At 41.9% G+C, this 23,615-nt stretch overlaps 1 protein-coding gene across 2 annotated transcripts; it reads left to right on the top strand.

Annotated features, from left to right (window-relative positions):
* The first annotated feature begins 451 nt into the window (after positions 1 to 451).
* On the top strand, positions 452 to 21,498 carry LOC129817866 (translation initiation factor eIF-2B subunit beta). 2 transcript variants are annotated; one of them, XM_055873460.1, is made up of 8 exons: positions 452 to 920; positions 1,250 to 1,370; positions 1,848 to 1,999; positions 2,430 to 2,593; positions 19,236 to 19,331; positions 19,603 to 19,740; positions 19,927 to 19,993; positions 21,298 to 21,498. In XM_055873460.1, exons 1-8 carry the CDS (start codon positions 749 to 751, stop codon positions 21,453 to 21,455), a joined length of 1,068 nt encoding a protein of 355 aa, XP_055729435.1. In that variant the 5' UTR covers positions 452 to 748; the 3' UTR covers positions 21,456 to 21,498. The 2 variants fall into 2 exon arrangements, with proteins under 2 accessions (XP_055729435.1, XP_055729436.1); XM_055873461.1 differs by lacking the exon at positions 21,298 to 21,498 and adding an exon at positions 21,156 to 21,220.
* Positions 21,499 to 23,615: the final 2,117 nt, after the last annotated feature.

Here is a 23,615-nt window from a genome sequence, read left to right as displayed (position 1 = left end):
CAGTGATCTGTGAGCAGCTCTGACAGCTGGTGCTTAAAGATAATGAGGGAGATATGAGTCTCCAGCCTTAGTGATTTTTGCAGTTCGTTCAAGTCATTAGCAGCAGAGAACTGGAAGGAAAGGCCGCCGAAGGAGGAGTTGGCTTTGGGGATGACCAGTGAAATATACCTGCTGGAGTGCGTGCTACGAGCGGGTGCTGCTATGGTGACCAGTGAGTTGAGATAAGGCGGGGCTTTACCTAGCAAAGACTCATGACATAGATACTCTTATAGAAAGTAAATAGTATTGGTTCAACGTCTATTTTATGCAAAAACTGATGGTCAAATCTATTTTTATGAAATCTGAAAATATTACAAGATAATAACTTCTAATAATTTGGTCCCATCAGCGTTGTATAATATCCCGGAAGCATCCTCCTTCACGCGCAATCTAGTTCCGGTTCACTTGACTTCCCTATGCAAACGTTTTACAACCATAGAGATGGATAGAGGACTCCTCTTTATATTTGTTCCACTACGGCATATGTGACAGCGCCATTGAGGCTACAACCCATAGGAAGCCCCACCCAATTAACTACTTTAAAATATCGGAAGCATGGCGGAAGCCCTCAATGGCGCTGCCCATGCTAAAGTTCATGCTAAAATGACCATTTGGCCACTAGAGGTCTCTATCCTTTTCTATGGCGACAACACCAACTTGTTTTGATACAGCATCTAGCTACCATTAGCTGGTGAATTCAGAAAACAGTATGCCCGGGGCTGACAAGGAAGCAGATTTGACAGAGCGAATTGAGGCTTTTCTGGCCGATTTGAAGCGGGGAGGTTGTGGGACAGGACCGATCCGAGGGTCGGGAGAAACCGCCAGAGAAACCACAGCTCTGCTCCGTAAAGTAACTGCCCAGGCACGATGGAGCAGCGCAGGTAACGTTAGCTAAAGTTTATAGTTAATAGCAAGATTTTACCTTATTCGATAGCTTAACTTTCGGGTAGTTAGCTAGCTAGTTTGCCTCCTAGCTAAAGTTAGTATCTACCACTGTTTTTATCAAATCGATTTCACGTCTAATGTAGTTTTCTATGGACACCTGTTAGTGTTGCTAGCTGTCAACATGTGAACGGCTACGATAGGCTGATGTCATCTCATCTGTAATTGTTGAAACGGGTCCAATGGGTGTGACTAAGCGATGTCTGAACATAATTCACTACTAGGAATGATGTATGATAAAGATATCCTCCTGTATTTGATGATACAGGCGACCTGATGGAAATCATTCGCAAGGAAGGGAGGAGAATGACAGCCGCCCAGCCGTCTGAGACCACGGTGGGCAACATGGTACTGCGCGTCCTTAAGATCATTAGGGAGGAGTATGCCAGGTGAGTTTATGAATATGCTGGACATGCAGCTACAAGCAACAACCACACATGATTCAAGTTGTTTGAACAGTCTGCTGCTTGTTGCTAACCTTGTTTATGTTCTGTGGAACTCAACAAGAACAGTTGCCATGGCAAGGTGCCAAATGATGCAATAGTTGGAAATGTGAAGAGTTAAAAAAAAAATATATTAAAAATTCCTGTTTTCTCTCTCCTGTTGTTTTCTCTCTCCTGTCATATTGCCTACCTCATGCCTTTTGCACACATTGTATATAGATTCTCTTTTTTTTCCTACCATGTTATTGACTTGTCTATTGTTTACTCCATGTGTAACTCTGTGTTGTCTGTTCACACTGCTATGCTTTATCTTGGCCAGGTCACAGTTGTAAATGAGAACTTGTTCTCAACTAGCCTACCTGGTTAAATAAAGGTGAAATAAAAAATAAATAAAAAAATAAATAAAATGTGTGTTTTTTTCAGGTCTCGTGGTAGCAGCGAGGAGACAGACCAGCAGGAATCCCTCCACAAGTTGCTGACGTCAGGTGGGCTGAGTGAGGAGAACTTCAGACAACATTTTGTTCATCTCAAAGCCAACGTCATAGAGGCCATCAATGAACTCCTCACAGAGCTAGGTAAGACACGTTCACTTAGAACAGTGTTTCCCAACTCTGGTCCTCCAGTACCCCCAAAGTATTTATTTAAAATGTTTATGTAGCCCCGGACAAGCACACCCTAATTCAACTTGTTAACTAATCATCAAGCCCTCAATGAGTTGAATCGAGTATGTTTGTCTGGGCTGTTGAGGATACTGGAGGACCCGGAATTGGGAAACATTGTCTTGGAGCACACACATACTCCGCCATCAGTCTCTCTCTTTCTCCATCTCCTTCATAGACCTATTAAGGCCCTAGTTCTATAGTTGGTTGTGACTGAAATTCAAATGATTCAAATTAAAGCCTCCTTTAGTTTAAACCAATCTTCTCTGTTGTTTTTACACTATACCTCCCAATGGGTATAACCATGGTCAAGCAGCACTGAGCTAACGGTCTTCCTCTGTCCCAGATGGCACCACAGACAACATCGCCATGCAGGCCCTGGAGCACATCCACTCCAACGAGGTCATCATGACTGTCGGCCGCTCACGCACCGTCGAGGCCTTCCTCAAAGACGCAGCGAGGAAACGCAAGTTCCACGTCATCGTGGCTGAGTGTGCCCCCTTCTGCCAGGTATCTACCGTTCCTCCATTTCATCCCTCATTCGCCCGCATCAACCCTCCCTCCATCCAACTATACTTTCACCCCTCCATCTTTCCTCTATCCAACGACTGTATATTCAGAGAAGGAACACACATGGGAGCTGGGGATCATGTGACAAATGTCAAATGTTCTTAAAGTTTAAACTGACATTTAAAAAAATATATATAATTTAAATGTTCAGCACTTCAAACGCTGTGCCTCGAGGGACCCCTCGTCAAGCTAACGAGCAGTCATTCTGACTGCAAAATTTAGTGTATTAATAAATTTCATATGTACTACTCATTTGGTTGTGTTTATGAAGGTGTTAGGTAACATTGGAACACATTTTTTATTTTATTTCAAATAATACAGTATCAATTTAATTAGTTTATGTTTCTGTAGGCTACATGGAAAAACAAAACAATTCAAGTGTTCACTCAATGTTATTTAGTCGAGTGCCTTTGTTACAACTAGGAAACAGAAAGCATACTGTATGAGTTGGAAAACGGCAACAGCTTATTTTTATAACGATAAAATAAAATACTCCAACCACAAAGGAAATCATTAGTAGCCTAAACTTCATTATAAGCGCCAAGTGTGCTTGATGAATAGTTCAAGTCAGCACAAAATAAATAATGGCATAATATTGAATATAGATGTAAGTGTCGATATGGCAGCAGTCAATTATTGTCTATACTTGGTCCAAACGTCGGACACCATCTGTTTCCAGACGTCGGACACCATGGTGAATTTGTCTGTTTCCACACGTCAGACACCATGGTGAATTTGTCTGTTTCCACACGTCGGACACCATGGTGAATTTGTCCGTTTCCACACGTCTCATTCTAATTTCTTTGTCATCAAAACGAAGGTAAAGTATAAGCTCTCTAGAGCGTTCCCGTAACGTATGATCTCTCTAGAGCGATCCCGTGACGTATAATCTCTCTAGAGCGATCCCGTGATGCTGAATACAACAGGTGTAGTAGACCTTACAGTGAAATGCTGAATACAACAGGTGTAGTAGACCTCACAGTGAAATGCTGAATACAACAGGTGTAGTAGACCTCACAGTGAAATGCTGAATACAACAGGTGTAGTAGACCTCACAGTGAAATGCTGAATACAACAGGTGTAGTAGACCTTACAGTGAAATGCTGAATACAACAGGTGTAGTAGACCTCACAGTGAAATGCTGAATACAACAGGTGTAGTAGACCTCACAGTGAAATGCTGAATACAACAGGTGTAGTAGACCTTACAGTGAAATGCTGAATACAACAGGTGTAGTAGACCTCGCAGTGAAATGCTGAATACAACAGGTGTAGTAGACCTTACAGTGAAATGCTGAATACAACAGGTGTAGTAGACCTTACAGTGAAATGCTGAATACAACAGGTGTAGTAGACCTCGCAGTGAAATGCTGAATACAACAGGTGTAGTAGACATCACAGTGAAATGCTGAATACAACAGGTGTAGACCTTACAGTGAAATGCTGAATACAACAGGTGTTGTAGACCTCACAGTGAAATGCTGAATACAACAGGTGTAGTAGACCTCACAGTGAAATGCTGAATACAACAGGTGTAGTAGACCTTACAGTGAAATGCTGAATACAACAGGTGTAGTAGACCTTACAGTGAAATGCTGAATACAGCAGGTGTAGTAGACCTCACAGTGAAATGCTGAATACAACAGGTGTAGTATACCTCACAGTGAAATGCTGAATACAACAGGTGTAGTAGACCTCACAGTGAAATGCTGAATACAACAGGTGTAGTAGACCTCACAGTGAAATGCTGAATACAACAGGTGTAGACCTCACAGTGAAATGCTGAATACAACAGGTGTAGTAGACCTCACAGTGAAATGCTGAATACAACAGGTGTAGTAGACCTCGCAGTGAAATGCTGAATACAACAGGTGTAGTAGACCTTACAGTGAAATGCTGAATACAACAGGTGTAGTAGACCTCACAGTGAAATGCTGAATACAACAGGTGTAGTAGACCTTACAGTGAAATGCTGAATACAACAGGTGTAGACCTTACAGTGAAATGCTGAATACAACAGGTGTAGGTAGACCTCACAGTGAAATGCTGAATACAACAGGTGTAGACCTTACAGTGAAATGCTGAATACAACAGGTGTAGTAGACCTCACAGTGAAATGCTGAATACAACAGGTATAGTAGACCTTACAGTGAAATGCTGAATACAACAGGTGTAGTAGACCTCACAGTGAAATGCTGAATACAACAGGTGTAGTAGACCTCACAGTGAAATGCTGAATACAACAGGTGTAGGTAGACCTCACAGTGAAATGCTGAATACAACAGGTGTAGTAGACCTTACAGTGAAATGCTGAATACAACAGGTGTAGTAGACCTCACAGTGAAATGCTGAATACAACAGGTGTAGTAGACCTCGCAGTGAAATGCTGACTACAACAGGTGTAGTAGACCTCGCAGTGAAATGCTGACTACAACAGGTGTAGTAGACCTTACAGTGAAATGTTGAATACAACAGGTGTAGTAGACCTTACAGTGAAATGCTGAATACAACAGGTGTAGTAGACCTTACAGTGAAATGCTGAATACAACAGGTGTAGTAGACCTTACAGTGAAATGCTGACTACAACAGGTGTAGTAGACCTTACAGTGAAATGCTGAATACAACAGGTGTAGTAGACCTTACAGTGAAATGCTGAATACAACAGGTGTAGTAGACCTCACAGTGAAATGCTGAATACAACAGGTGTAGTAGACCTTTACAGTGAAATGCTGAATACAACAGGTGTAGTAGACCTCACAGTGAAATGCTGAATACAACAGGTGTAGTAGACCTTACAGTGAAATGCTGAATACAACAGGTGTAGTAGACCTTACAGTGAAATGCTGAATACAACAGGTGTAGTAGACCTCACAGTGAAATGCTGAATACAACAGGTGTAGTAGACCTCACAGTGAAATGCTGAATACAACAGGTGTAGTAGACCTCACAGTGAAATGCTGAATACAACAGGTGTAGTAGACCTCACAGTGAAATGCTGAATACAACAGGTGTAGTAGACCTTACAGTGAAATGCTGAATACAACAGGTGTAGTAGACCTCACAGTGAAATGCTGAATACAACAGGTGTAGTAGACCTTACAGTGAAATGCTGAATACAACAGGTGTAGTAGACCTTACAGTGAAATGCTGAATACAACAGGTGTAGTAGACCTCACAGTGAAATGCTGAATACAACAGGTGTAGTAGACCTCACAGTGAAATGCTGAATACAACAGGTGTAGACCTTACAGTGAAATGCTGAATACAACAGGTGTAGTAGACCTCACAGTGAAATGCTGAATACAACAGGTGTAGTAGACCTCACAGTGAAATGCTGAATACAACAGGTGTAGTAGACCTTACAGTGAAATGCTGAATACAACAGGTGTAGTAGACCTCACAGTGAAATGCTGAATACAACAGGTGTAGTAGACCTCACAGTGAAATGCTGAATACAACAGGTGTAGTAGACCTCACAGTGAAATGCTGAATACAATAGGTGTAGACCTTACAGTGAAATGCTGAATACAACAGGTGTAGTAGACCTCACAGTGAAATGCTGAATACAACAGGCGTAGTAGACATTACAGTGAAATGCTGAATACAACAGGTGTAGTAGACCTCACAGTGAAATGCTGAATACAACAGGTGTAGTAGACCTCACAGTGAAATGCTGAATACAACAGGTGTAGTAGACCTCACAGTGAAATGCTGAATACAACAGGTGTAGTAGACCTTACAGTGAAATGCTGAATACAACAGGTGTAGTAGACCTCACAGTGAAATGCTGAATACAACAGGTGTAGTAGACCTCACAGTGAAATGCTGAATACAACAGGTGTAGTAGACCTCACAGTGAAATGCTGAATACAACAGGTGTAGTAGACCTCACAGTGAAATGCTGAATACAACAGGTGTAGTAGACCTTACAGTGAAATGCTGAATACAACAGGTGTAGTAGACCTTACAGTGAAATGCTGAATACAACAGGTGTAGTAGACCTCACAGTGAAATGCTGAATACAACAGGCGTAGTAGACATTACAGTGAAATGCTGAATACAACAGGTGTAGTAGACCTCACAGTGAAATGCTGAATACAACAGGTGTAGTAGACCTTACAGTAAAATGCTGAATACAATAGGTGTAGACCTTACAGTGAAATGCTGAATACAACAGGTGTAGTAGACCTGACAGTGAAATGCTGAATACAACAGGTGTAGTAGACCTCACAGTGAAATGCTGAATACAACAGGTGTAGTAGACCTTACAGTGAAATGCTGAATACAACAGGTGTAGTAGACCTCACAGTGAAATGCTGAATACAACAGGTGTAGTAGACCTCACAGTGAAATGCTGAATACAACAGGTGTAGTAGACCTCACAGTGAAATGCTGAATACAACAGGTGTAGTAGACCTTACAGTGAAATGCTGAATACATCAGGTGTAGGTAGACCTTACAGTGAAATGCTGAATACAACAGGTGTAGTAGACCTTACAGTGAAATGCTGAATACAACAGGTGTAGTAGACCTTACAGTGAAATGCTGAATACAACAGGTGTAGGTAGACCTTACAGTGAAATGCTGAATACGACAGGTGTAGTAGACCTTACAGTGAAATGCTGAATACAACAGGTGTAGACCTTACAGTGAAATGCTGAATACAACAGGTGTAGTAGACCTTACAGTGAAATGCTGAATACAACAGGTGTAGTAGACCTTACAGTGAAATGCTGAATACAACAGGTGTAGACCTCACAGTGAAATGCTGAATACAACAGGTGTAGTAGACCTTACAGTGAAATGCTGAATACAACAGGTGTAGTAGACCTCACAGTGAAATGCTGAATACAACAGGTGTAGTAGACCTCACAGTGAAATGCTGAATACAACAGGTGTAGTAGACCTTACAGTGAAATGCTGAATACAACAGGTGTAGTAGACCTTACAGTGAAATGCTGAATACAACAGGTGTAGTAGACCTTACAGTTAAATGCTGACTACAACAGGTGTAGTAGACCTTACAGTGAAATGCTGAATACAACAGGTGTAGGTAGACCTTACAGTGAAATGCTGAATACAACAGGTGTAGTAGACCTTACAGTGAAATGCTGAATACAACAGGTGTAGTAGACCTCACAGTGAAATGCTGAATACAACAGGTGTAGTAGACCTTTACAGTGAAATGCTGAATACAACAGGTGTAGTAGACCTCACAGTGAAATGCTGAATACAACAGGTGTAGTAGACCTTACAGTGAAATGCTGAATACAACAGGTGTAGTAGACCTTACAGTGAAATGCTGAATACAACAGGTGTAGTAGACCTCACAGTGAAATGCTGAATACAACAGGTGTAGTAGACCTCACAGTGAAATGCTGAATACAACAGGTGTAGTAGACCTCACAGTGAAATGCTGAATACAACAGGTGTAGTAGACCTCACAGTGAAATGCTGAATACAACAGGTGTAGTAGACCTTACAGTGAAATGCTGAATACAACAGGTGTAGTAGACCTCACAGTGAAATGCTGAATACAACAGGTGTAGTAGACCTTACAGTGAAATGCTGAATACAACAGGTGTAGTAGACCTTACAGTGAAATGCTGAATACAACAGGTGTAGTAGACCTCACAGTGAAATGCTGAATACAACAGGTGTAGTAGACCTCACAGTGAAATGCTGAATACAACAGGTGTAGACCTTACAGTGAAATGCTGAATACAACAGGTGTAGTAGACCTCACAGTGAAATGCTGAATACAACAGGTGTAGTAGACCTCACAGTGAAATGCTGAATACAACAGGTGTAGTAGACCTTACAGTGAAATGCTGAATACAACAGGTGTAGTAGACCTCACAGTGAAATGCTGAATACAACAGGTGTAGTAGACCTCACAGTGAAATGCTGAATACAACAGGTGTAGTAGACCTCACAGTGAAATGCTGAATACAATAGGTGTAGACCTTACAGTGAAATGCTGAATACAACAGGTGTAGTAGACCTCACAGTGAAATGCTGAATACAACAGGCGTAGTAGACATTACAGTGAAATGCTGAATACAACAGGTGTAGTAGACCTCACAGTGAAATGCTGAATACAACAGGTGTAGTAGACCTCACAGTGAAATGCTGAATACAACAGGTGTAGTAGACCTCACAGTGAAATGCTGAATACAACAGGTGTAGTAGACCTTACAGTGAAATGCTGAATACAACAGGTGTAGTAGACCTCACAGTGAAATGCTGAATACAACAGGTGTAGTAGACCTCACAGTGAAATGCTGAATACAACAGGTGTAGTAGACCTCACAGTGAAATGCTGAATACAACAGGTGTAGTAGACCTCACAGTGAAATGCTGAATACAACAGGTGTAGTAGACCTTACAGTGAAATGCTGAATACAACAGGTGTAGTAGACCTTACAGTGAAATGCTGAATACAACAGGTGTAGTAGACCTCACAGTGAAATGCTGAATACAACAGGCGTAGTAGACATTACAGTGAAATGCTGAATACAACAGGTGTAGTAGACCTCACAGTGAAATGCTGAATACAACAGGTGTAGTAGACCTTACAGTAAAATGCTGAATACAATAGGTGTAGACCTTACAGTGAAATGCTGAATACAACAGGTGTAGTAGACCTGACAGTGAAATGCTGAATACAACAGGTGTAGTAGACCTCACAGTGAAATGCTGAATACAACAGGTGTAGTAGACCTTACAGTGAAATGCTGAATACAACAGGTGTAGTAGACCTCACAGTGAAATGCTGAATACAACAGGTGTAGTAGACCTCACAGTGAAATGCTGAATACAACAGGTGTAGTAGACCTCACAGTGAAATGCTGAATACAACAGGTGTAGTAGACCTTACAGTGAAATGCTGAATACATCAGGTGTAGGTAGACCTTACAGTGAAATGCTGAATACAACAGGTGTAGTAGACCTTACAGTGAAATGCTGAATACAACAGGTGTAGTAGACCTTACAGTGAAATGCTGAATACAACAGGTGTAGGTAGACCTTACAGTGAAATGCTGAATACGACAGGTGTAGTAGACCTTACAGTGAAATGCTGAATACAACAGGTGTAGACCTTACAGTGAAATGCTGAATACAACAGGTGTAGTAGACCTTACAGTGAAATGCTGAATACAACAGGTGTAGTAGACCTTACAGTGAAATGCTGAATACAACAGGTGTAGACCTCACAGTGAAATGCTGAATACAACAGGTGTAGTAGACCTTACAGTGAAATGCTGAATACAACAGGTGTAGTAGACCTCACAGTGAAATGCTGAATACAACAGGTGTAGTAGACCTCACAGTGAAATGCTGAATACATCAGGTGTAGTAGACCTCACAGTGAAATGCCGAATACAACAGGTGTAGTAGACCTTACAGTGAAATGCTGAATACAACAGGTGTAGTAGACCTCACAGTGAAATGCTGAATACATCAGGTGTAGGTAGACCTGACAGTGAAATGCTGAATACAACAGGTGTAGACCTCACAGTGAAATGCTGAATACAACAGGTGTAGTAGACCTCACAGTGAAATGCTGAATACAACAGGTGTAGTAGACCTCACAGTGAAATGCTGAATACAACAGGTGTAGTAGACCTCACAGTGAAATGCTGAATACATCAGGTGTAGTAGACCTCACAGTGGAATGCTGACTACAACAGGTGTAGTAGACCTCACAGTGAAATGCTGAATACAACAGGTGTAGTAGACCTCACAGTGAAATGCTGAATACAACAGGTGTAGTAGACCTTACAGTGAAATGCTGAATACAACAGGTGTAGTAGACCTTACAGTGAAATGCTGAATACAACAGGTGTAGTAGACCTCACAGTGAAATGCTGAATACAACAGGTGTAGTAGACCTTACAGTGAAATGCTGAATACAACAGGTGTAGTAGACCTCACAGTGAAATGCTGAATACAACAGGTGTAGTAGACCTTACAGTGAAATGCTGAATACAACAGGTGTAGTAGACCTTACAGTGAAATGCTGAATACAACAGGTGTAGTAGACCTCACAGTGAAATGCTGAATACAACAGGTGTAGTAGACCTCACAGTGAAATGCTGAATACAACAGGTGTAGTAGACCTTACAGTGAAATGCTGAATACAACAGGTGTAGTAGACCTTACAGTGAAATGCTGAATACAACAGGTGTAGTAGACCTCACAGTGAAATGCCGAATACAACAGGTGTAGTAGACCTCACAGTGAAATGCTGAATACAACAGGTGTAGTAGACCTTACAGTGAAATGCTGAATACATCAGGTGTAGGTAGACCTTACAGTGAAATGCTGAATACAACAGGTGTTGTAGACCTTACAGTGAAATGCTGAATAGAACAGGTGTAATAGACCTCACAGTGAAATGCTGAATACATCAGGTGTAGTAGACCTTACAGTGAAATGCTGAATACAACAGGTGTAGTAGACCTTACAGTGAAATGCTGAATACAACAGGTGTAGTAGACCTTACAGTGAAATGCTGAATACAACAGGTGTAGTAGACCTCACAGTGAAATGCTGAATACAACAGGTGTAGTAGACCTTACAGTGAAATGCTGACTACAACAGGTGTAGTAGACCTTACAGTGAAATGCTGAATACAACAGGTGTAGTAGACCTTACAGTGAAATGCTGAATACAACAGGTGTAGTAGACCTCACAGTGAAATGCTGAATACAACAGGTGTAGTAGACCTTACAGTGAAATGCTGAATACAACAGGTGTAGTAGACCTCACAGTGAAATGCTGAATACAACAGGTGTAGTAGACCTTACAGTGAAATGCTGAATACAACAGGTGTAGTAGACTTCACAGTGAAATGCTGAATACAACAGGTGTAGTAGACCTCACAGTGAAATGCTGAATACAACAGGTGTAGTAGACCTTATAGTGAAATGCTGAATACAACAGGTGTAGTAGACCTTACAGTGAAATGCTGAATACAACAGGTGTAGTAGACCTTACAGTGAAATGCTGAATACAACAGGTGTAGTAGACCTTACAGTGAAATGCTAAATACAACAGGTGTAGTAGACCTCACAGTGAAATGCTGAATACAACAGGTGTAGTAGACCTCACAGTGAAATGCTGAATACAACAGGTGTAGTAGACCTTACAGTGAAATGCTGAATACAACAGGTGTAGTAGACCTCACAGTGAAATGCTGAATACAACAGGTGTAGTAGACCTTACAGTGAAATGCTGAATACAACAGGTGTAGTAGACCTTACAGTGAAATGCTGAATACAACAGGTGTAGTAGACCTTACAGTGAAATGCTGAATACAACAGGTGTAGTAGACCTCACAGTGAAATGCTGAATACAACAGGTGTAGTAGACCTTACAGTGAAATGCTGAATACATCAGGTGTAGGTAGACCTTACAGTGAAATGTTGAACACAACAGGTGTAGGTAGACCTTACAGTGAAATGTTGAACACAACAGGTGTTGTAGACCTTACAGTGAAATGCTGAATACATCAGGTGTAGGTAGACCTTACAGTGAAATGTTGAATACATCAGGTGTAGTAGACCTCATAGTGAAATGCTTACTTACGAGCCCCTAACCAACAATGCAGTTACAAATTTGGATAAGAATAAGATATAAAAGTAACAAGTAATTAAAGAGCAGCAGTAAAATAACAATAGCGAGAATATATACAGGGGGGGTACAGGTACAGAGTCTATGTATGTAGGTAGAGTTATTAAAGTGATTATGCATAGATGATAACAACAGAGAGTAGCAGTGGTGTTAAAGGGGGGGGGGGGGGGCAATACAAATAGTCTGGGTAGCCATTTGATTCGATGTTCAGGAGTCTTATGGCTTGGGGGGTAAGAAGCTGTTTCGAAGCCTCATTGACCTAGACTTGGCGCTCCGGTACCGCTAGCCGTGCAGTAGCAGAGAGAACAGTCAATGACTAGGTTGGCTGGAGTCTTTGACAATTTGTAGGGCCTTCCTCTGACACCGCCTGGTATAGAGGTCCTGGATGGCAGGTAGCTTGGCCCCGGGGATGTACTGGGCCGTACAGGATTTAAATGAACGCTTCCAGCTCATCAATAGACAGATGCCAGACAGTGTCTCCTTGCTTCCTGTGTGTCTCAGCCACAGTCGCTGATGTATTGTAGCATGTCACATAAACAACCAAAGCCGGTGAGTGCGTTGCTGATGTTGTTTGTTTATACTTGAGATGTAAAAGCTTGCTCTCTCAGTGAGGACATTTTGTGCTGATAATCGGCCCGTAGCGTTGTCACCGGCTTTAATTCGGTGGCGGCGCAGGCACCTGCTCAGTGTATACCGTTCTGTCTTTTTTTTGCACTTAGGCTTCAGAGGGGTGTAGGTTCAGACTGAGGTTCACAACCAGAATAATCATCAGAGATGTCATGATTCATTTCTTCCATCGGAGGCGTTTTCAATCGGATCTCGTAGCAACACTAACGCAGCATGTGCATCCGTTCATCTTGGTCTTGTTGCCGTGGTAAATGACACTCTCACTGTGTGCTCCCTAGTAGGCCAGACTAGACTGATAAGATTCTCACTGTGTGCTCCCTAGTAGGCCAGACTAGACTGATAAGACTTCACTGTGTACTCCCTAGTAGGCCAGACTAGACTGATAAGATTCTCACTGTGTGCTCCCTAGTAGGCCAGACTAGACTGATAAGACTGCTGGGATTCGGTGGACTGATAGAGGGTACATGCCATTTTGAGATTATATTTTGAGGTAATTATAGGGGTGGTTGTCAACTGGGCACGGCACCTTCAACTGTCGGGAGGAGGAGGGGAGCAGGCCCTACTGTCTGGAGGAGGAGGGGAGCAGGCCCTACTGTCTGGAGGAGGAGGGGAGCAGGCCCTACTGTCTGGAGGAGGAGGGGAGCAGGCCCTACTGTCTGGAGGAGGAGGGGAGCAGGCCCTACTGTCTGGAGGAGGAGGGGAGCAGGCCCTACTGTCGGGAGGAGGGGAGCAGGCCCTACTGTCTGGAGGAGGAGGGGAGCAGGCCCTACTGTCTGGAGGAGGAGGGGAGCAGGCCCTACTGTCGGGAGGAGGGGAGCAGGCCCTACTGTCGGGAGGAGGGGAGCAGGCCCTACTGTCGGGAGGAGGGGAGCAGGCCCTACTGTCGGGAGGAGGGGAGCAGGCCCTACTGTCGGGAGGAGGGGAGCAGGCCCTACTGTCGGGAGGAGGGGAGCAGGCCCTACTGTCGGGAGGAGGGGAGCAGGCCCTACTGTCGGGAGGAGGGGAGCAGGCCCTACTGTCGGGAGGAGGGGAGCAGGCCCTACTGTCGGGAGGAGGGGAGCAGGCCCTACTGTCGGGAGGAGGGGAGCAGGCCCTACTGTCGGGAGGAGGGGAGCAGGCCCTACTGTCGGGAGGAGGGGAGCAGGCCCTACTGTCGGGAGGAGGGGAGCAGGCCCTACTGTCGGGAGGAGGGGAGCAGGCCCTACTGTCGGGAGGAGGGGAGCAGGCCCTACTGTCGGGAGGAGGGGAGCAGGCCCTACTGTCGGGAGGAGGGGAGCAGGCCCTACTGTCGGGAGGAGGGGAGCAGGCCCTACTGTCGGGTGGAGGGGAGCAGGCCCTACAGTCTGGAGGAGGAGGGGAGCAGGCCCTACTGTCTGGAGGAGGAGGAGGAGGAGGAGGAGGGGGGGAGCAGGCCCTACTGTCGGAAGGAGGAGGGGCAACTGGGCAAAACCATTTAAAAAATGGCATGGCCTCCTAAAACTGGTTTTAACTCCAGTTCTGTTTGTGATATTAAGATTCTAACGGCAGTGTGTTATATAGACTGATTTAGACAGTGTGTTATATAGACTGATTCAGACAGACAGTGTCTTATATAGACTGATTTAGACAGTGTGTTATATAGACTGATTCAGACAGACAGTGTCTTATATAGACTGATTTAGACAGTGTGTTATATAGACTGATTCAGACAGACAGTGTGTTATATAGACTGATTCAGACAGACAGTGTGTTATATAGACTGATTCAGACAGTGTGTTATATAGACTGATTTAGACAGTGTGTTATATAGACTGATTCAGACAGTGTGTTATATAGACTGATTTAGACAGACAGTGTGTTATATAGACTGATTCAGACAGACAGTGTGTTATATAGACTGATTCAGACAGTGTGTTATATAGACTGATTTAGACAGTGTGTTATATAGACTGATTTAGACAGTGTGTTATATAGACTGATTTAGACAGTGTGTTATATAGACTGATTTAGACAGTGTGTTATATAGACTGATTCAGACAGACAGTGTGTTATATAGACTGATTTAGACAGTGTGTTATATAGACTGATTTAGACAGTGTGTTATATAGACTGATTTAGACAGTGTGTTATATAGACTGATTCAGACAGACAGTGTGTTATATAGACTGATTTAGACAGTGTGTTATATAGACTGATTTAGACAGTGTGTTATATAGACTGATTTAGACAGTGTGTTATATAGACTGATTTAGACAGTGTGTTATATAGACTGATTTAGACAGTGTGTTATATAGACTGATTTAGACAGTGTGTTATATAGACTGATTCAGACAGACAGTGTGTTATATAGACTGATTCAGACAGACAGTGTGTTATATAGACTGATTCAGACAGACAGTGTGTTATATAGACTGATTCAGACAGACAGTGTGTTATATAGACTGATTCAGACAGACAGTGTGTTATATAGACTGATTCAGACAGTGTGTTATATAGACTGATTTAGACAGTGTGTTATATAGACTGATTTAGACAGTGTGTTATATAGACTGATTCAGACAGACAGTGTGTTATATAGACTGATTCAGACAGACAGTGTGTTATATAGACTGATTCAGACAGTGTGTTATATAGACTGATTTAGACAGTGTGTTATATAGACTGATTTAGACAGACAGTGTGTTATACAGACTGATTTAGACAGTGTCTTATATAGACTGATTTAGACAGTGTCTTATATAGACTGATGTAGACAGTGTGTTATATAGACTGATTTAGACAGTGTCTTATATAGACTGATTTAGACAGTGTGTTATATAGACTGATTTAGACAGACAGTGTGTTATATAGACTAATTTAGACAGTGTGTTATATAGACTGATTTAGACAGTGTGTTATATAGACTGATTTAGACAGTGTGTTATATAGACTGATTTAGACAGTGTGTTATATAGACTGATTCAGACAGACAGTGTGTTATATAGACTGATTCAGACAGACAGTGTGTTATATAGACTGATTCAGACAGTGTGTTATATAGACTGATTTAGACAGTGTGTTATATAGACTGATTCAGACAGACAGTGTGTTATATAGACTGATTCAGACAGACAGTGTGTTATATAGACTGATTTAGACAGTGTGTTATATAGACTGATTTAGACAGTGTGTTATATAGACTGATTCAGACAGACAGTGTGTTATATAGACTGATTCAGACAGACAGTGTGTTATATAGACTGATTTAGACAGACAGTGTGTTATATAGACTAATTTAGACAGTGTGTTATATAGACTGATTTAGACAGTGTGTTATATAGACTGATTTAGACAGTGTGTTATATAGACTGATTTAGACAGACAGTGTGTTATATAGACTGATTTAGACAGTGTGTTATATAGACTGATTTAGACAGTGTGTTATATAGACTGATTTAGACAGTCTGTTATATAGACTGATTTAGACAGTCTGTTATATAGACTGATTTAGACAGTCTGTTATATAGACTGATTTAGACAGACAGTGTGTTATATAGACTGATTTAGACAGTGTGTTATATAGACTGATTTAGACAGTGTGTTATATAGACTGATTTAGACAGACAGTGTGTTATATAGACTGATTTAGACAGACAGTGTGTTATATAGACTGATTTAGACAGTGTGTTATATAGACTGATTTAGACAGTGTGTTATATAGACTGATTTAGACAGACAGTGTGTTATATAGACTGATTTAGACAGTGTGTTATATAGACTGATTTAGACAGTGTGTTATATAGACTGATTCAGACAGACAGTGTGTTATATAGACTGATTTAGACAGTGTGTTATATAGACTGATTTAGACAGTGTGTTATATAGACTGATTTAGACAGTGTGTTATATAGACTGATTTAGACAGTGTGTTATATAGACTGATTCAGACAGACAGTGTGTTATATAGACTGATTCAGACAGACAGTGTGTTATATAGACTGATTCAGACAGTGTGTTATATAGACTGATTTAGACAGTGTGTTATATAGACTGATTCAGACAGACAGTGTGTTATATAGACTGATTCAGACAGACAGTGTGTTATATAGACTGATTTAGACAGTGTGTTATATAGACTGATTTAGACAGTGTGTTATATAGACTGATTCAGACAGACAGTGTGTTATATAGACTAATTTAGACAGTGTGTTATATAGACTGATTTAGACAGTGTGTTATATAGACTGATTTAGACAGTGTGTTATATAGACTGATTTAGACAGTGTGTTATATAGACTGATTTAGACAGTGTGTTATATAGACTGATTTAGACAGTGTGTTATATAGACTGATTTAGACAGTCTGTTATATAGACTGATTTAGACAGTCTGTTATATAGACTGATTTAGACAGACAGTGTGTTATATAGACTGATTTAGACAGACAGTGTGTTATATAGACTGATTTAGACAGTGTGTTATATAGACTGATTTAGACAGTGTGTTATATAGACTGATTTAGACAGTGTGTTATATAGACTGATTTAGACAGTGTGTTATATAGACTGATTTAGACAGACAGTGTGTTATATAGACTGATTTAGACAGTCTGTTATATAGACTGATTTAGACAGTGTGTTATATAGACTGATTTAGACAGTGTGTTATATAGACTGATTTAGACAGACAGTGTGTTATATAGACTGATTTAGACAGTGTGTTATATAGACTGATTTAGACAGTGTGTTATATAGACTGATTCAGACAGACAGTGTGTTATATAGACTGATTTAGACAGACAGTGTGTTATATAGACTGATTTAGACAGTGTGTTATATAGACTGATTTAGACAGTGTGTTATATAGACTGATTTAGACAGTGTGTTATATAGACTGATTTAGACAGTGTGTTATATAGACTGATTTAGACAGACAGTGTGTTATATAGACTGATTTAGACAGTCTGTTATATAGACTGATTCAGACAGACAGTGTGTTATATAGACTGATTCAGACAGACAGTGTGTTATATAGACTGATTTAGACAGTGTGTTATATAGACTGATTTAGACAGTCTGTTATATAGACTGATTTAGACAGTGTGTTATATAGACTGATTTAGACAGTGTGTTATATAGACTGATTCAGACAGACAGTGTGTTATATAGACTGATTTAGACAGTGTGTTATATAGACTGATTTAGACAGTGTGTTATATAGACTGATTTAGACAGTGTGTTATATAGACTGATTCAGACAGTGTGTTATATAGACTGATTCAGACAGACAGTGTGTTATATAGACTGATTTAGACAGTGTGTTATATAGACTGATTTAGACAGTGTGTTATATAGACTGATTTAGACAGTGTGTTATATAGACTGATTCAGACAGACAGTGTGTTATATAGACTGATTTAGACAGACAGTGTGTTATATAGACTGATTCAGACAGTGTGTTATATAGATTAGTTTAGGACAAGTCAAGGACGGAGGCGGAGTAATATAACAAATACAATTCATAACCAATCAAAATGGCTGCTTTTGTGGTTCTAGTGTTAGAAGATAAGGGGAGGGGGATCATAAAATGACTTGAATTCACATTCCAGATCTGGTCCTGCTAATGACTGCTAGGGGGCAGTGGAGTTCAATCTACCACAGTCTTGGCTACCTACCAGACGGTGCTCACCTGGCTGCGGTGCCCCACCCACTCAAACGACGACGATGGTTAATGCCGTTTTAGGTTGTCTGTGTCCTTGTCCTCCATGTTTTCAGCGGTCATTTACATGAGACTTCCTGTCCCACTTGTCATCAACGTGATGGCTCGCTACAGTGATGGATGACAGTCTGTTCATAGACATCCAACAATCTGTTGCTAACTCAACGTTTTGGTGTTTCACAGCTTGCACTTTGTACTTGCAGAACAATCCTTGTACAATTGTTCCAGGCCTTGACGTGGCATCTTGTAGTCTGGTTCTAGATACAGTGCCTATGGGGAAAATATTCAGACCCTTGACTTTTTTTGTTACATTAAAGCCTTGTACTATAGAACGATGTATTTATGTATTTTTAATGCATCGTTTTCTCTTTATTCCACCCATCCGTCAACCACACAATATTTCATATTTTGTGATAACTGCACTGTGATTTAAAAAAATTAGGTTAGTGATATTTTCTTAACATTAACGATCCGGATTTTCGTTAAAATGTCACACCCCTAATGGGAGCCATAGGTTTAATATATTTATATGAATTGAACTGTCTCTTGAAATGTTTGTACGTGTGTTATTGAATAATGAACATTTGTTACATTGAGGTAACACACTGTAGTAACGACCCTTCTGTCTGTCTCCTTCCTAAGGGTCATGAAATGGCTACTAATCTCTCCAAAACGGGCATCGAGACCACTGTAATAGCCGACGCTGCCATATTTGCAGTGATGTCCCGAGTGAATAAGGTCAATTAATTTTTTTACACTTCTACTGTTATGTTGCTTTATTTAATGATTTTCTTTTACACAGACGGAACATAAAATAGAAGTAGTAACATCGATGCATTTTTAATTCCAATTTTTTATTTCCGGTCTTATTTCATCAGAACCGCTCTCTCGATTACTTAACAACAAGGACTTTTAAAAGAGTCTTTCGTTCACTAGAGGAAGCTTGTCTATTGTCAATGCAACTAAACTAGTTTGATTCTGTTCCTCCTATTGGTTGTCCTCTCACCAGGTCATCATCGGAACACAGACCGTTCTGGCCAATGGCGGGCTCAGGGCGGTCAATGGAACCCACACTGTCGCTCTAGCAGCCAGGCACCACTCTACTCCGCTCATCGTCTGCGCCCCCATGTTCAAGCTCTCGCCTCAGGTATTCACAACAACGGTCATCCAGTGAACAGAATAATGCCTTTCTGAATAGAAGTGAGGTTGTCAGTGAGCACGGCTTCACTAATAGGTGATAGGTGAAGGCCAAACATCCTCAGACTATGACGTTGTCTTCTGTCATATTCATCGTTGTGTGACTTGACTGGTTGGATTTGTGTTGTGTTCTCAGTTTCCCAATGAAGAAGACACATTCCATAAGTTTGTCTCTCCACATGAGGTGCTTCCCTTCACAGAAGGTAAACTTGTATTCTTTGCCCATCATTTTTTCTCACCTACAGTGCATTATGGAAACTTGTCAGACCCCTTGACTTTTTCCACATTTTGTTACGTTACAGCCTTATTCTAAAATGGATTTAAGTATCCCCCCCCCCCCCCCCCTCAATCTACACACAACACCCCATAATGTCAAAGCAAAAACATGTTTTACAAAAATGCAAATGTACCCCCAAAAAATACGGAAATATCATATTTACATAAGTATTCAGACCTTTTACTCAGTACTTTGTTGAAGCACCTTTGGCAGCGGTTACAGCCTTGAGTCTTCTTGGGTATGACGCTACAACCTTCAATGCTGCAGAAATGTTTTGGCACCCTTCCCCAGATCTGTGCCTCGACACAATCCTGTCTCAGAGCTCTACGGACAATTCCTTCGACCACATTGCTTGGGTTTTGCTCTGACATGCACTGTCAACTGTTGGACCTTGTATAGACAGGTGTGTGCCTTTCCAAATCATGTCCAAATCAATTTAATCAAGTTGTAGAAACATCTCAAGGATGATCAATGTAAACAAGATGCACCTAAACTCAATTTCAAGTCTCATAGCAAAGGGTCTGAATACGTATGTAAATAAGGTATTTCCGGGTTTTTAATTTAATCCATTTTAGAATAAGGCTGTAACGTAACAAAGTGGGAAAAGGGAAGGGGTCTGAATACTTTTTCGAATGCACTGTAAATACAGTAATCCGTTTTCGTAAAAGCTCACGATCAGTAACTGATTACTTCTGATCTCTATCTGAGAGGTCTCTGTAGGGGAGATTCTGATCTCTATCTGAGAGGTCTCTGTAGGGGAGATTCTGATCTCTATCTGAGAGGTCTCTGTAGGGGAAATTCGGATCTCTATCTGAGAGGTCTCTGTAGGGGAGATTCGGATCTATCTGAGAGGTCTCTGTAGGGGAGATTCTGATCTCTATCTGAGAGGTCTCTGTAGGGGAGATTCGGATCTCTATCTGAGAGGTCTCTGTAGGGGAGATTCGGATCTCTATCTGAGAGGTCTCTGTAGGGGAGATTCGGATCTCTATCTGAGAGGTCTCTGTAGGGGAGATTCGGATCTCTATCTGAGAGGTCTCTGTAGGGGAGATTCTGATCTCTATCTGAGAGGTCTCTGTTTGTCTCTGTAGGAGAGATTCTATCCAAGGTGAACGTGCACTGCCCCGTGTTCAACATGTGACTTTACTCTGTCTCCTATAGGAGAGATTCTATCCAAGGTGAATGTGCACTGCCCCGTGTTCAACATGTGACTACTCTGTTTGTCTCCTATAGGAGAGATTCTATCCAAGGTGAACGTGCACTGCCCCGTGTTCGACTACGTTCCTCCTGAACTCATCACTCTGTTTATCTCTAACATCGGTGGCAACGCTCCCTCCTACATCTACCGGCTGATGAGTGAGCTCTACCACCCCGAGGACCACGACCTGTAATGAAATGCAGACAATACTCAATAATAATAAAAGGTTTATGACACGGAGTGTGTTTTTCTATTTGTCTATTCAATGATTTGTGAAACCACTATGGACTCATAGTTAAGTTTTTATACTGTCTTGATTAGCTGCAATTTTTAAGAATTTGTTTCAGGCTGCGTTCTAATTTAATAGCGGACATTTAATGCTTATCACGTCCGCCACGCTGATCCTCAACACGGGTGCCCCTCAGGGGTGCGTGCTCGGTCCCCTCCTGTACTTCCTGTTCACTCATGACTGCATGGCCAGGCACGACTCCCAACACCATCATTAAGTTTGCAGATGACACAACAGTGGTAGGTCTGATCACCGACAACGATGAGACAGCCTATAGGGAGGAGGTCAGAGACCTGGCCGGGTGGTGCCAGGACAACAACCTCTCCCTCAACGTGATCAAGACAAAAGGAGATTATTGTGGACTACAGGATAAGGAGGACCGAGCACGTCCCCATTCACATCGACAGGGCTGTAGTGGAGCAGGTTGAGAGCTTCAAGTTCCTTGGTGTCCACATTACCAACAAACTATCATGGTCCAAGCGCACCAAGACAGTTGTGAAGAGGGAACGACAAAACCTATTCCTCCTCAGATTGAAAAGATTTAGCATCGTAACACCCTGTACCCCCTGTATATAGCCTCCACATTGACTCTGTACCGGTACCCTCTGTATATAGCCTCCACATTGACTCTGTACTGGTGCCCCCTGTATATAGCCTCCACATTGACTCTGTACTAGTACCCCCTGTATATAGCCTCCACATTGACTCTGTACCGGTACCTCCTGTACATAGCCTCCACACTGACTCGGTACCGGTACCCCCTGTTTATAGCCTCCACATTGACTCTGGGCCGGTACACCCTGTATATAGCCTCCACATTGACTCTGTACCGGTACCCCATGTATATAGCCTCCACATTGACTCTGTACCGGTACCCCCTGTATATAGCCTCCACATTGACTCTATACCGGTACCCCCTGTATATAGCCTCCACATTGACTCTGTACCGGTACCCCCTGTATATAGCCTCCACACTGACTCGGTACCGGTACCCCCTGTATATAGCCTCCACATTGACTCTGTACTGGTACACCCTGTATATAGCCTCCACACTGACTCTGTACCGGTACCCCCTGTATATAGCCTCCACATTGACTCTGTACCGTAACACCCTGTATATATCCTCCACATTGACTCTGTACCGGTACACCCTGTATATAGCCTCCACATTGACTCTGTACCGGTACACCCTGTTTATAGCCTCCACATTGACTCTGTACCGGTACCCCCTGTATATAGCCTCCACATTGACTCTGTACCGGTACCCCCTGTATATAGCCTCCACATTGACTCTGTACTGGTACCCCTGTATATAGTATCCACATTGACTCTGTACCGGTACCCCCTGTATATAGTCTCCACATTGACTCTGTACCGGTACACCCTGTATATAGCCCCCACATTGACTCTGTCCCGGTACCCCCTGTATATAGCCTCCACATTGACTCTGTACCGTAACACCCTGTATATAGCCTCCACATTGACTCTGTACCGGTACCCCCTGTATATAACCTCCACATTGACTCTGTACCGGTACACCCTGTATATAGCCTCCACATTGACTCTGTACTGGTACCCCTGTATATAGCCTCCACATTGACTCTGTACCGGTACCCCCTGTATATAGCCTCCACATTGACTCTGTACTGGTACCCCTGTATATAGTATCCACATTGACTCTGTACCTGTACCCCCCCTGTATATAGCTCCGCTATTGTTATTTACTGCTGCTCTTTAATTATTTGTTATTCTCATCTCTTTTTAGGTATTTTCTTAAAACTGCATTGTTGGTTAAGGGCTTGTAAGTAAACATTTCACTGTAAGGTCTACGACCTGTTGTATTCGGGGCATGTGACAAATACATTTTTTTTTTGACATGCATAAAGATGGCGGCCCTCAGGTACTTACCACAAATGCGTCAAATGTTACGTTTGCCGTGTTATACAGTGTTATACCATGATTATTTTTTTGTATCATCATCAACACAGTATACACGATCATCCCAATTCTAGCTGGAAGACAACGGCAATTTGAAAAAACGAAAAAGTGAGATTGTGGTGATTT

Source organism: Salvelinus fontinalis, chromosome 20 (genome assembly GCF_029448725.1).
Source record: "Salvelinus fontinalis isolate EN_2023a chromosome 20, ASM2944872v1, whole genome shotgun sequence".
NCBI classification, from domain to species: domain Eukaryota; kingdom Metazoa; phylum Chordata; class Actinopteri; order Salmoniformes; family Salmonidae; genus Salvelinus; species Salvelinus fontinalis.
This window is presented reverse-complemented; position numbering and strand designations above follow the sequence as displayed.